The 14,974-nt window shown below is 32.8% G+C and overlaps 2 protein-coding genes across 2 annotated transcripts in view; one reads left to right on the top strand and one right to left on the bottom strand.

Moving 5' to 3' along the window:
• LOC148306995 (uncharacterized) overlaps positions 1-6,022 on the bottom strand; it is a 28,392-nt gene extending 22,370 nt beyond the window's left edge. Inside the window, exon 1 of the mRNA XM_088264091.1 lies at positions 5,823-6,022. The gene's annotated coding sequence lies outside the window, so the exon portion shown is untranslated. The remainder of the gene's footprint in view (positions 1-5,822) is intronic.
• Positions 6,023-7,487: 1,465 nt separating this feature from the next.
• On the top strand, positions 7,488-14,344 carry LOC148306994 (uncharacterized). Its single transcript, XM_088264088.1, has 4 exons — positions 7,488-7,514; positions 8,760-8,840; positions 12,913-13,191; positions 13,999-14,344. The coding sequence occupies exons 1-4, from the start codon at positions 7,488-7,490 to the stop codon at positions 14,218-14,220; spliced, it is 609 nt and encodes a 202-aa protein (XP_088120214.1). The 3' UTR covers positions 14,221-14,344.
• Positions 14,345-14,974: the final 630 nt, after the last annotated feature.

Below are 14,974 nucleotides of genomic sequence, written 5' to 3'. Positions count from 1 at the left end.
CAATAATCACACCAGGAACAGTATACGTGCACTAAGACGAGATATACTGTTTTGTAAAACCAGATTGAATGGAAAGTGCACTCTTGGATAATAACCTCACCTTTCTGCACTCACTTATTACGATCGGCTACAATCAATAAAATGATATAAAATATGTACAAATTTAATGTTAGTTCTTACATGAAAAGAAGTGTGAATTGAAATCACGTTTAAAAAACATTTAGAGTATGTCAAATATAGGATTAACCCCTTAACGATCCTTGTAGTAGGTTTATTTAATTTGGCTACCATGCTGAAGGTCCCGGCTTCGATTCCCAGGGGGGATGTTTAATATTACTCTAACATTTGTTTAAAATTATCGTAGACTTATCACCTTGCTTTATATTTACGTAACAATCAAATGTGACAATCAAATTAACATGGCATCAATTTGATGGAATATTTTGGGACACCTTTTGGGTGCAGAAAAGGGTGATTTAGGGGGATAGATAGGAAAAGGGAATATAAAAAAATAAAAATTACAAGGCCTGTGACCTGTCATCGGCTGTTTAAGTGATCCATGAAGTTATACATGAATGTAACATTATCTATCTTCCCGTGGCTGAGTTTCCACATTGTTTGACTTTTGTAAACTGTATATTAACATAAGAAATAAAATTAAAATATAAATAAATAAGTAAATATATTTTACAAGTTGCTACATCTCTGTTATTGATTCATCCATAGAGTATCTTAAACTAAAATGTATTTTAAATACTTTGATAAAAAATAATGTCTTTGAAATTTTGAGTTAAGACGTATGTACAATTTTAAACGTCTGATGTTAAAATAATTTTAAAAGTGATTTGTTTGAAACAAGTTTGTCATTGGTCGTTATGGAGTGAATTAGTATTAAAATTGTTTTCTTAACTGATTATCAGTATGTCAACAACTATCTCCTCTAATTTTTACAATTCTCACCATTAAAATGTCACATATATAATCTTAATTCTAATTCCTCAAACAGAACAACATTTTATTTTTTAAGTTTACGAGATCTTTCTAAATAGTAGATTTATATTATCCACTGACACTTCGTGATGGAATTGCATTTTTAATTTATTATTAGATTAAAACCAATATTTTTAGCTTTTCCACTTTTTTATTTGACCAGCGACCGGGTTTCGTCGTTACCGACATCATCAGTCTGATGATGTCGGTAACGACGAAACCCGGTCGCTGGTCAAATAAAAAAGTGGAAAAGCTAAAAATATTGGTTTTAATCTAATAATAAATTTAAAAAAAAAAAAAAAACTTTCTAAATAGCTTAACACAGGTAGGAATCCAACTCCCCATCCAAGTATCAACCCTTCTTTCTGAACCTATTTCTAGAATTGCGGTCATAATTTTTAAAATGATAAAACTAGCATTTAAAGCATATAAATTGAAATATAAATAAACCATGAAATTTTGTATTAATTGTTATTATTATTTTGTATTATTATTTTGTTTGTAAGTAAAAATAATACTTGACACTGGCAGAAACATCCTTTCACTGGGTGACTGCCAAATAAATATTTTTGAAATAAAGTTTTGAAGTAAGTAGATGAAACTCTTGACAACTGAACTATCTTAACACTGAAAAATCATGAATTTTTTGGATCGCTTACATATTGTGTTTACAGAATCCCAAACAGTTACTCCAAAATAGTACAATTTGACTCATGTATCTGGTAAAACGTGTTATAGAAACAACACGTTAAAAATAATTCGGTCGAATAAATGCGAATAGAAATCAACGCACGGAATCTTGAAAAAAGCAAACCGATAAGGATAAAATCAAAATACTCTAGGTACGTAACCTTGCCATCATAAAAAAATATTCATCGTGTATTTTTTTGAAAGGGCAAGAATTTTCATCAAAAGATTTAAAATATTTATTTTTATTTACAATTTTCTTAACGCTATTGCCTAAAAATTTTAAGGAAAAAATAATTTCAAATAAAAAACATTAACGTATTACTCGAAATAAGGATAAAATTGACTGCCATTAAAAAAAAACAGGCGTATATCGCAAAATTGTAAAATGTATAAGGGGTTTTAAAATGTATGATGAGATGCCTGAATATATAAAGAATGAAAGAATTTAAAGTGTCGGGTTGTGGTCCCGTGGTCGGTGTCGTGGACTCTTGATGGACAATTTGATACCCGTTTCGAATGAGCCGCTTAGGCTCACAGAAATAGTATGAAATTGAAGTATTTTTGTAAATAATTAAAAAACACAAACATTAATCTTTTTTTATATATAAAAAGAAATGTTTTGTTAACTGTAAAAAGATTTAAATTTATATATATATATATATATATATATATATATATATATATATATATATATATATATATATATATATATATATATATATGAACCCTTATCCGAACCCCGATGGTGCATAGGGCACTGCGTCATATAAACGCAGTGTTATCTTGATCGTTAACACATGAAAGAAAGGTGATCAGCCCTCCGCTTCAGGTTACCAGTCCAGGGTAATATTGGATAAATATTACAGTGAAAAAATCACTTATATTTTACCTCCCTTGGGAATCGAACCCAGGACCTCCAGAACGGTAGCTGAGCGTGCTAACCATTACACTACGGAGGCGGACGAACTGCATATTTATATATATATATATATATATATATATATATATATATATATATATATATATATATATATATATATATATATATATATATATATATATATATATATATATATATATATATATATATATATATATATAAATATAAATTTATATTTATATTTAAGTTTTCCATTCACACAGTTCACAGTTGTATACAGTCATTGTGTCGTGTTATTTCAGTCTATTTTTATAAAACCTCGCCCGCTATTCAGTGCGCATTGTACACCGTGACGGTGTCACTAAATTATCAAAAGAAATGGATACCAATGGTAAAAGGTACAGTTTGTCACTAACAAGCACTGAGTAAACGAAGAATATAGGTCTAGCGACCGTTAGTTTCCAGCTGCAGCTGGTCGTAGCTTTCATTTCATTCACTTTCTTCTCCCATTATCTGTCTGTCATTAACCGAGCGTCATATTTCTGTCGTTTAACAGACTGACTAATTAACCGCTTCTACTCAAGGGTAGGCAGATAGGTTAGAAAACAAACCACTCTGATTTAGGAAACATGCTTCGCTTTTTCCACGTTCCGTGAATCTCCTCACACCAGCTTGCTGATTGTTCTGACGTGGTTTCTGTTCCTGATTATGTCATGTCTTCTTATTTAGGCCTTCCTTGACCTCTACTTTCAACCATATTTTGTTTCTTATAGTTATATATATAATTTATTAACTACAGTTTTCACTTGTACAGATGTTACAATAAGATAATTGTAGACAATTGTGTATTTATATTAAGTGGTATTATTTATTTATTTTTTCAAAACATATTTCATACATAAGTCATTTATATAAAATTCCCGATGAATAATTTATATTTCTAATTTATTAAGTATTTAATCTTTGTAAGTAATTATTATTCTTTGAAAACTCACAAAGTAGGTAAAGATATTTCTTCTAACCATTATCCGCACCCAATGGTGCATAGGGCACGGCATTGTATAGACGCACTGTCATCTTGATCGTTACTTACATGAAGGCAAGGTGATCACACCTGTGCTTCGGGGACCAGTCCAGGGTAATAATATTTATTTCACCCCCCCGTCTGGGAATCGAACCTGGGACCTCCAGACTGTAGCTAAACACGCTAATCATCACACTGCGGAGGCGGACAAGATATAGATACTAGTAGATAATAATAGGTGCAAAGCAATGGAGAATCAACAATACATATGATTTTTTTTTACATCTAACGGGAAATTTTTGAGTGCCTTAATTGAAAATTATGGAATTAATTAAGTTAATTTTCACACAGTTATGAAGGTACCGTCTTCATAAAAATGAAAATGATTTAATGTACCTATAATGTTATTCAACATTACATACATATTATATATGGGATTTATATTCATTCATAGTTCATATTACTCGTAAGCAATGTGAACTTAATTATATTAAAATATCTTAAATCAATCACTACCAACAAATAATGTTGGATCTGAAAAATCCCCCATTACAGAACACAGATCTTAAGTATATCGCTCACTCCTTTTAAACAACGTCTTGTATCGAAAAACTTGATTTTTCAGGAGATCGTTTTTAATGTTTAAAAATATAATATAATATATTAAAAATAAATATCAAGCCATGTATTGATTTTTTTACTGTGCAACATATCTTTTTGGGTAAAACCTGAATGTTTTCTCTCCATTTGAAAAATATTTAGTATATTTAAAAAAAAATAAACAAAATATTTTCTTCAAATTCAAAAACAACACTTTATGCCCTGTAGCGGGTAAATATTAAGTTAAAAATATGCCGCTTTTGCTGTGATATAGTACATTTTCTGGGCATTCCGAAAACATGCACAACTGAAAATCGACGATTTAAAAAATATATTTTGAGGTTTGTAAACAATAATAAAATATTATATTTATATTATTTGATTATATTTTTACAATGGATATAATTCCTGTAGCCCATATTACATATATTATGTGTGTGTGTGTGTGTGTGTGTTTTTATAATTTTCAAGAATTTAGGCGATATGGATGTTTAATAATGGCCAGAACGGTGATCGTTGTTACAGAGTATAAACTTAATCACTTAAGCTAGCCGATGCTAGATCGTAAGCGTTATAAGTGTTCAGCCTTCCACATTTTCTTCGTTTAGAATATCTGCTGGGACATTTAAATAATAAAATAATTCGCAGAGCATTCAATAGATCTAAATGTCTTTTTTATTCAGCCATATTCAGCTAAATATATTGGGCGTTTCAATTATTATTACTTTCAATATTCCACAATGATATAAGTACTTATTAGGTTGTAGAATACACAAATAAATGGTGATCATATTTATTTCCATTTTATTTTGTACATATTTAAAAATACACACAGTTTTAAATTACCTTTACTTCAAATGTTTTTGATATTCCGATATTAATTTAATGTTTCAAAAAATTAAATCGTAAACAATCGTCAGCTGGAGATATCATTTTTCTAAATTATGCACGGCAGTATGTCATTCGCGCTTTTTCTAGGCGTTTCTTTACAAAATGTATTCTATTTTCATTAAACGACAAAACAATTACTTTGCTGACTGTTTGCTGATAGTTTATAATTATTATGCAGCATTATTTTTGCCATCTCAACATAGATGAAGAAGAATATGAAAGTCTCAGCATTTACAGGGCTTACGACCGTCATAGGCTGGTTTAAGTGATCACTTTACACACGTTTAACATTCATTAATTCCACCCATTATTGACAACCACACTACTCAAATTCTTGGAAATGGAAATATATGAACCAATTTTTAAACACTATTCAAGAATCACTAGAACTTTACTATTGGTACTGTTGGCATTTACGTAGCTTACGACCGTCATAGGCTGGTTTAAGTATACACACATTCACCAATTCTACCAATGATTGACAAACACACCACTTAAATTCTTGAATCTTCTAGATATATTAATTAAACTCGAAACACAATATGCGAAAGTTCATTACAACCGTTGATTAAAAATAACTCTTAATTAAAAATAACTCCTAATTGGGGATAATCCAGATTTGTGAACAAGTATTAAGACACACTCAAAATGTTGCATATTATGCAGCAGCCTCAATACACGAAAATCACGATGAAAATATCCACACAAAAATATATAAACATAACCTCAAAAAGTAAACAAACTTACGTCAAGGCTTCTCGTAGCGGTATAACCTGCGAGTAGGTACTGCAGTATGCTCTGAATAGCTATACGTTGCCGCTAGCTGATTTTTGAGATTGTCGATCTTGTATATGGAGCACTGGTGAGATTCGTGAGGTTCTGAGGATGCAGCAATACAGGCTGTAGTCTAAGACACAAACGATCGAAGCCACGATACAAGTTTAACTGATACATGACCGTTTTGTTGCCGTTCTCCGTCGGTGCTGCCCCCCTCCGCCGCCGCTGGAACTACTGCCTTCGCCGGGTCGCTCTTTGTCTTCTAACCCACTTCGCTCGACCAGGATCAGGTGAGAAAAACCATCTTTTTTACCCTTTTAACCTAGTATTTTAACCTAGTATTTATTAAATTGAAAACAAAATCATTTTTAAATAGGTTAAAATGATGAATTTACGTGAAATTACTGCCATTCTTATGAAGAAAATTTTAAATTTACATGAAAAAAATAAAATCCACTGCATATTATTTAAATTATTCTTCAAACCCTTATTCGCACCCCAATGGTGCATAGGGCGCTGCATCACATAAACGGAGTGTTATCCTGATCGTTAACACATGAATGAAAGGTGATCAGCCGTTCGCTTTAGTTACTAGTCCAGGGTATTATTTAATAAATATTCGAGTGAAAAAATCACTTGCATTTATTTTACCTCCCCTTGGGAATCGAACCCGGGACCTCCAGAACGGTAGCCCGGCGTGCTGCTACATTATTACATTACAGAGGTGGACAAATATTTTAAGGATATAAATAAATATTAGTCAAAAATGAAATCGAACTATTTAATATTGTGTATTTATTTATTTATTTACAAGCTTTGGCCTTTGCAATGATCACCTAAATCGTAGATTATCCAACAACTCAACATTAAATTTCTAAAATTAAAATAAGTAAAAGAAAACAATAACGAAAATGCCGATAAGAGTTATTATTTGTTTAACTTTAATTTTGGTATTAAAGTTTAGCATTGCAGTTGACTATTCTTAATTATATTTTAAAGTATTATTTTTTTTTTTTTTTAATTTTTTAATTTCTTGTACAGAATAAATGTACATCGGACTTATTGCTAAACAACAATACCTTCCAACCAATTAATTATCATGTCGCTATCATAATTATATTTATTAGATCTTAAATGATTTTTATATTGTTAGTCTAGTTTCTATCAATCAAAGTATAGCTTGAATACAATATATAAATTCACTGTCTTTAGTGCTTAAAGTAACATACAATAATTCCCCCATTTTTTTAAAGTAAAAATAATGAAATTTCAATATAATTAGATTTTTAGCCAACCCTGTATTACAATAATTTAAAAATACATAGATTAAAAATCCTTAGAAATTTGTAGGTTGATAATAAAGGTTTACTTGAGTACAGCTAAATTTGAAAATCTATTATTAAAAATAGGCATATATAAATAATACGAGTGTATCTAGTAATTTTTATTAATCATTCATATACTTCCAAATCACATAATTTCTAAGTAAAATAAGTATTAGCTATATTATTACCATATTATTATCCCACTCACTTGAAATAAATTTCTTTTATTTTTTTACAATCCCATAAAAAATCAGATATCCATTATTTTGTGTTATCCAAAATGTAAAGCTTATGGCACTTCCCTCGAAACATGGAAATCACGTCGCCGACGCACACCGTACACTCTTCGAACTGCAAATGTCGTTACTAGTTGCGATGGTGCAAACTCCCCTTAATTCTTTTCAAATACGTTAGAAAAATGAAACGGGCTTATTTTCGTTTCCAATCCAAGTCATCTGTTCCGTTTATTATCGTGGCTACAATTTTGGAATCGGGAATTTAAAACACTATCCTGAAATACCCGTCAAACGTTTACTGCTCTCGCATATATGCCTGTGACTATATAATGCATAATAGTGTCAGTGCCTACCGATAAAAAATTCACTTTTATTGGTCATAATTTTCGCTTACGTCCTTATTTTCTCTACCAATCACGCTGGTGTAAAACTGAGCAGTGCAACCATCACCAAAAGAAGAAGAAAAAAAATCGAAATTATTCTCAGCAGGATTATTATGTTCTCAGTCGATCCACACAAACATATTCAATAAAAGGAAAAGAGCTTACTATTTTTATGTCAGTAGAATCTTGATTAGAATAAAAAGGGTAAGATATAGGATAGACTATAAAAAAGGGTGTGTCATTTTTGTAAGCTTTCGAATTTAGCTAGCAAAGGGGTCTCAATAGTTACCTTTTGTAATCGAACCAAGATGTATATTTGAAAAAGCCTTAGCCGTCTAAATTACTAAACAAAAAATCTTTTTTATTGACTTGATATTTAAGTGATTAACATGATGATTATAATACCACCTGTAAAATACCGCTTTTGGAAGTCTTATATAAGTGTTTTGTTCCTATGTATAAAAAATGTATTTAAAATTAAATTATGTTACATATTTATTTTCGATTTTTAAAGGGGATATGCCATTATTAAAACTGTCGATAAAACATCTTTGTAATGATTATTTTTTCAATTGGAATATAAATGTAATTTTTGCCATTCTATGAATATACTTCTACATATAAAACGAATATTAAGAAACAAATATGAAAATATATTTTTTTAATTCTTCGTGTAAATGGATCCCTTTAATACGAAATATTTTACTAAAAATAGTGACACATCCTTTTGAGTAGTACTTGCACTGGGAATCTTGAATATCCTCGTTAAATTGCGTTGTTTAGCTTAAATCTATGTGCTTCGAGGCATACCTGATTAGGTTCTTTGGATCTACGTTCACCTCTATAAGCAATAAACATAAGTCACGCGTCACGTGTTCGTGGAGTTTATGCGAGAGCAGCGAGTCCCCGTTTTGCGCGTTTTGGAGTGATGTTAAGTTGTGCTAAGCGGCGGTGTGGTTTCAGTGCGGCTACCTCGATGGGCTGCGGTCGTCACTCGGTGGCTGGACGCAGAAAGTGAAGTCGTGGTACTGGGGAAGACCTCTAGTAAGTCCCCTAGACCTGGCGGTGGATAAGCATATCGACTTTTCTCGCACTTTGATATTCAATGCACGCCGCAACACTAGTTGAACGTTTTTTTTATTCATTAGCTTCAGTAATTCTTTATGTAGTCTTCCTGTTGAGAGTATTTTTCTCTGTCGATTAATACAGTTTGAAACTCGAATTGTTAGATCAATGGTACCGTAATATGTTGCCCTTTTGTTATTTCTCTGTTTTAACTGTTCGCACTTCATATTTTCTGTTTTCAGACATTTCGAATGTATCTTCTTTCAGTTTACCGATCGTACCCTCGTTTTCTAACGCGGGTACTTCCAAGAGTTTCGTTAGAACGCGCTCACGAGCTGCGCAGTTTGTCGCTTTCTTGTTTATTGCTACCACACAAATTGAGTTTCAAGGCTCTGCTGGGAGCTATCGATACGTTCCTGGTAAAAGCGCTTTAAGTTCGAAGGAAAGTAGTAGAAAAGCACTCACCGGGAAGACAGTAGTAATATTAGGTCAGGACATTTGGAAAACCTTGTATACTAATTCCCTCTCGAGCACAACAGCATGATCATGATCTAGTTCACAATATTACCATTTTCACCGCATTCATAGAATCTCCAACAATCTCGGTGTCTTTTTGTAAATTTGGCTTTCTTAGCACTTTTTTGGTTCTTCACATCGCTTAACAGAGAGTTTCGGTCGCAGTAAATGAAATACCTTTGAATATTTTCTGTATTGTCTTTGGTCTGGGCACATTAGTTTATCGTGTTAAAATCTATGCTGGAATACAATATGAAGAAAGTAATAGCTTATCGCCAGATTAGAGTTTGTTTTCGCGGACAATGCAGGAGTACAGTCAATAGTCTAGACCGTGGAAACATCTATTGTGAGTCACCACAGTATTACCACACGTTACCGAGTCACTTCTCCGTGGGAGACTTTCTTTCGGTGTGAAGATTTGACTTTCTCCAGTCCACATACACAGCTACACGCGTGGCGGCCGCTCCCGCCACCCTCCACCGCCCTACCGCCACACATCCCGCTCTTCCGCTACTTCCGCTACGTCCGCCACTTCCGCCACTTCCGCCACGCGCCACCCGCCACCCCACTCGCTCGCCCCCACCTTCCCCACCCGCTCCAATATTGTACAGGAATATATTATACTCTTTAATTGGTTCGTCCCGGATATCATTAGACACCCCTAATATCTTTCCAGAAAGGTACGAGTAACATGACGCATTACGCTCACTCTCTATAACTTTTTACTTCTTTATATTAAGTATTTATCATTTCTTAGGAACCCAGTGTTATTTCAATATCTTTTATGTATCTACACACGCATATATATATTTATTTATATATATATATATATATATATATATATATATATATATATATATATATATATATATATATTTATATATATATATATATATATATATATATATATATATATATTTTTATATTTAAATGTATATAAAGTGTGTTTGTATATAAATATACGACTTTAATATTAAAGTGTTTAGATTGTACATCTTATTGTTAAAAGTGTAATAGTTAATTAAAACTAATGTACCTATTTATTTTACTTTTATTTTGAATTTTATTGATTTTTGAAAATAATTTCTTCATCGTTTATACCGACAGTACATATTTTTTGTTATTGTATAAAAATGATGATGCATCCATTTTGCATGAAAACCGACAGTTTTATGAAGTGTTTGTTTTTCTATAATTGTACATCTAAATTTTATCAAGATCCATATAAAACGTGCACTAAATACAATAGTTTGGCTTCTGCACGACATTTGGGTACCAATTTTCTCACAATTAGTTGGTATTTTGCTTTCGAAAGCATGATCGTCAATAATTTCCGAAGAGTAGTATTTTATATCGCCTAATCGCTGGCTGAATTTAAAATTTGAGAAAGAAAAATCTTGTCGGAATTGGATTTAATATACAATTCCTTGTATTCTTTGGTTTTGTCCTACATCCGTTATTTGTAATATAATAGTTTTTATACCTATATGTGTGAGATATTTAATTGCATGGAAAATTTAATGATCTCTTTGGTTTAAAATTTCTTATATAGTTTTGTAGTAAAAAAGAAATTTTTTCATAGTGTAAATCAGAACTTGGATCACTCTTTTAATTGATTATATTATAGTTGGTTTGAATTATACGAACTTGAATTGTTATTTGTGTTTTAGGGTAGATAGGAATCAAAATGTTTTATAGTGATTTGAACATTTATTTGTGTGTTATGTGCTCGTGTAATTATTGTTGTTTATTTTTTAAATTAACTGCGTCAAAATTAAGTACTAATTGTATTTAATTGAAATAAATACAGGTGGTTATAGTTACTAAGAAATATAAATGTAGAAATATGAAAGTGATTCCCAGCTAATTAAATATTTACATGATATTGGCGTACTATTTATATGATTTAATTTCTATTTTTTCTTTGTATATATGTAATAAAATACCTAGGTACCTACCTATACATTTTATTAAGTACTTACAAATAGTACCGACATAATACAGTTCTACTACCAGATGTCGCATGCGTCGCACAGAATAAAACAAAAGACATCCGATAGAAAAAATATAATATTTTGAACTGTCAGAATCAGATAGATAGATAGAAAAAATATTATAAAGATAAATTAAGAATAAACTTTAATTATAAACTTTAATTACAAAGCAACACATTGTTTATTTTATTATTATACACCCACTTTACATATTATTTACACCCAATTTACAAAGAAAAATATTACCACGTTATATATATGCATGTATTACTATTTTCTTATGAAAGTTACATGGATTCCAGTTTATTTACACATATGTTATAGAATTCTTAAAATATGTATAATATTAATAGATACAATTTATAATTTTAAGAAGAGCTGTAAGTGTATGTCCTAATCGATATACGATTAATATCAGATCTAAGATTTCACGTATGTGGAATTTACATTTTGTTGTTTCAATTTATGTAAAGTTTTAAATTATATATTTCTTTACTAAATATTCATACTTTAACTTTTTTGTTATCGAAAATAATATTCCCTTGCATTTTCTAATGAATATATTCTGTAATTACAGTATCTTATTTTGTTGGAGGCACCTTTTGCTCTCCTAGATTTCATACATGAGTGTTAGCTGTCATATTGTTATCTTCATCCCTACGAAAAAAATGAATGTGCACTTTGTGACCCATTTCCAGAAATCAAAAAAATCTCAAAATATGAAATGACCGTAGACAGAATGCTGGTTTGAAAGATTCCTTGTTATAGAATGATTCACGCTGACATAGTAAATAATATAATTCGTCACTCAAATGAAGATATTGTATTTTATCTCATTATTTTCGTGAAGATCTCATATTCACAGAACAATTCTACCTTGTTGTCGTACCATCACGTACTTGAACCCCATCTGAAAACATGATTTTCAATTTTTTATGTGGCTTATAATTTTACCAGTTATTTTATTTGCAACATGTTGAGATGTCAAAAATGTGTAAAATAACTCCTAAGCGGAGATAATCCAGATTGGTGAACAAGGATTTGAACGTAATCGAAATGTTGTAAACAAGAATATATTTAAGCATGTTGTAAAAAATAATTTTCTTATAATTTATATTTGAAGCACTAACTTTGTGATTTTCCAATTAATAATTAAAATAAAACTTTGTTTTAGAATCATTTTATTTTATTTATGTTTTGTTTTGTTAAGATATCTTGGTGGAACTGCATTTTATAGAATAAATTAACAACTTTTTATTTTTTCCACATGAATTTTATTTGAACAGCAACCGGGTTTTGTCGTGACCGACATCATCAGACCAGTCTGTTGGTTGCTGGTCAAATAAATTAATGTGGAAAAAATTACATGGTTGTTATTTTATTATATTGTAGTTTTAATCAGTCTTGATAAAGAAGCGGTTAGCTTCGAAACCGGTGGACATTATAATTAAGTTATAATAAAATATTTATAGTGATTTTGTTGTTTTAATTGTCAATAAACAATTAGCAAAAAATAACAAAGTTGTCGCGACCGTGTCTAGGAGCTGGCGCACAAGTTGTCGCGCAGCTTCGACATGAAGGAGGAGACGGGGGCCCTGCTGGGGGATGGAGGTCCCGGGGGTGCCGGCGGGCCCCTGCGGCGCCACCAGTCCATGCAGCGGCTGCCGCTGGGCGCGCCGGAGCCCTGGCCGGCGCGCGTCATCCCCGACCACCACGGGAACCTGCACATCACCGTCAAGAAGACCAAACCCATCCTGGGCATCGCCATAGAAGGCGGCGCCAACACCAAACATCCGCTTCCCAGGATTATCAATATACACGTGAGTTTTACACAGTCTTAAATGTAGTGTCAAGAACAAGTATCAAGGTAGACGGTATGGTTTGGACATGCGGAACGAATGAGTGAGGAAAGAACGGTAAAACAAATACATGAGGGGAATGTAGTAGAGGAAGTAAATAAGCCCATTTATTAGTTTATTTTTTTATAAAAGAGAAATAGTTTGTGTTTTTTTTTATTATTTGCAAAAGTACTTCAATGTCATACTATTTCTTTGAGCCTAAGCGGTTCATTATTAAAAATAGGTATCGAATTGTGGTAGAGTTGGTTCGAACCCGTAAACTCTGACTCAAGAGTCCGAGACACTAACCACGGGACCACAACCCGACACCGATATAGATTCGGCAGTAACTTTGTAGTACCCATACATTTTAATATAAGTTTTACTTGGCAAATACCATTTTTTCTTAAAATACACGTGGTTCGATATGCGTTGTTTGAAAATTATACTGAATGCATCAAAACACGTGTCACAATAGATTTTAAGAAATAGTGGTATTTACCAAGTAAAACTTGAATTAAAATAAAGAGCAGGGCAAGCCAAGGAGAATTTGACGTAATCAAGTAGTTTAAATATTCGAAAGTCATCAGATCTTGAGTCGAAGTTATCGGCTGGTATGTATGATGAGATCCACGAATGTGGAGAAGAATGTTTGCGAAGGCAGGGTGGTGTGGCGTTCTACTGTCGTGATGGTTAGATGAAATGATACATCCCCGTTTGCATGTTTGCATGTTACCCCTGAGATTCTTGTTTCGCTCCGCTTTGTGATGACGCTCGTTCGTGACGCAGGAAAACGGAGCTGCTCACGACGCGGGCGGACTGGAGGTGGGCCAGCTGATATTGGAGGTGGACGGCAGGAGGGTGGACGGGTTGCCTCACCAGGCCGTGGCGCGCCTCATCGCGGAGTCGTTCGCCAAACGAGACCGCCAGGACATCGAGTTCCTGGTGGTGGAGGCCAAGAAGTCCAACCTCGAGCCGAAGCCCACGGCGCTCATCTTTCTAGAGGCCTAACATCTACTTTCCCTCCCCGCCACCGACCCCGGCGAACGGACGGACCCGGCTCGCCAGGGAGTCGACCTCACCGCCCGCATCACGGAATAAGCTCCACGCAGAGCAATGTGCGCTGCCACATGCTCTTCTGAGGGCCGCAGGCTGCAGGCCTCGCGAGGCTCCGCGAGATGCGCTACCGACTCGCTCTGAGAAGGCAACAGAGGGGCTACTAGCCAAACTGACCGTTTGGATGATGTTATAATAATTCTCTATATATCGGATCCAGTTTATAATCTCAAACCGAATAAACTGACCATTCTCCTTATGTTGATACGTCGACTTTTTACAAATCTCTTAAAAATTTAAAAATTTATATATTAGTTTAAATTAGAATGAAATCATTCCGTAGTTTTTCCATAACGTTGGATTTTATCATCTGTGCATAAAACACCTTTTTAATATCACGTACGCATTTTGAAAATTCTAGAATGTTCGATAGAACTGAGCGGTCTCCGCGACCGTCTCGCTCGTCACTAGTTCATTTTAAATAATAATCTACTTTTCCTTAATAGACTTAATATAAGTTCATAGACTAATTATACAAATTTGCAAGCTTACAGAGAATAAATATTTTTTTATTAGAACTACCGTTATTATACTTCATCGTGATTGATTAACACGTCATAGAGCATCGCATCGAGTAGAGCCGAGTACATAATGAGGCGCCTGTAATATTATGTAACGTGATAAGTGATGTATTCTCTAAGCAAGCCGT

This window comes from Brachycentrus maculatus, unplaced genomic scaffold, assembly GCF_059751285.1.
Source record: "Brachycentrus maculatus isolate JH-2025_06_01 unplaced genomic scaffold, ASM5975128v1 h1tg000215l, whole genome shotgun sequence".
Taxonomy (NCBI): Eukaryota; Metazoa; Arthropoda; class Insecta; order Trichoptera; family Brachycentridae; genus Brachycentrus; species Brachycentrus maculatus.
Note: the sequence above shows the minus strand (reverse complement) of the source record. Positions and strands in the feature narration are given on the sequence as shown.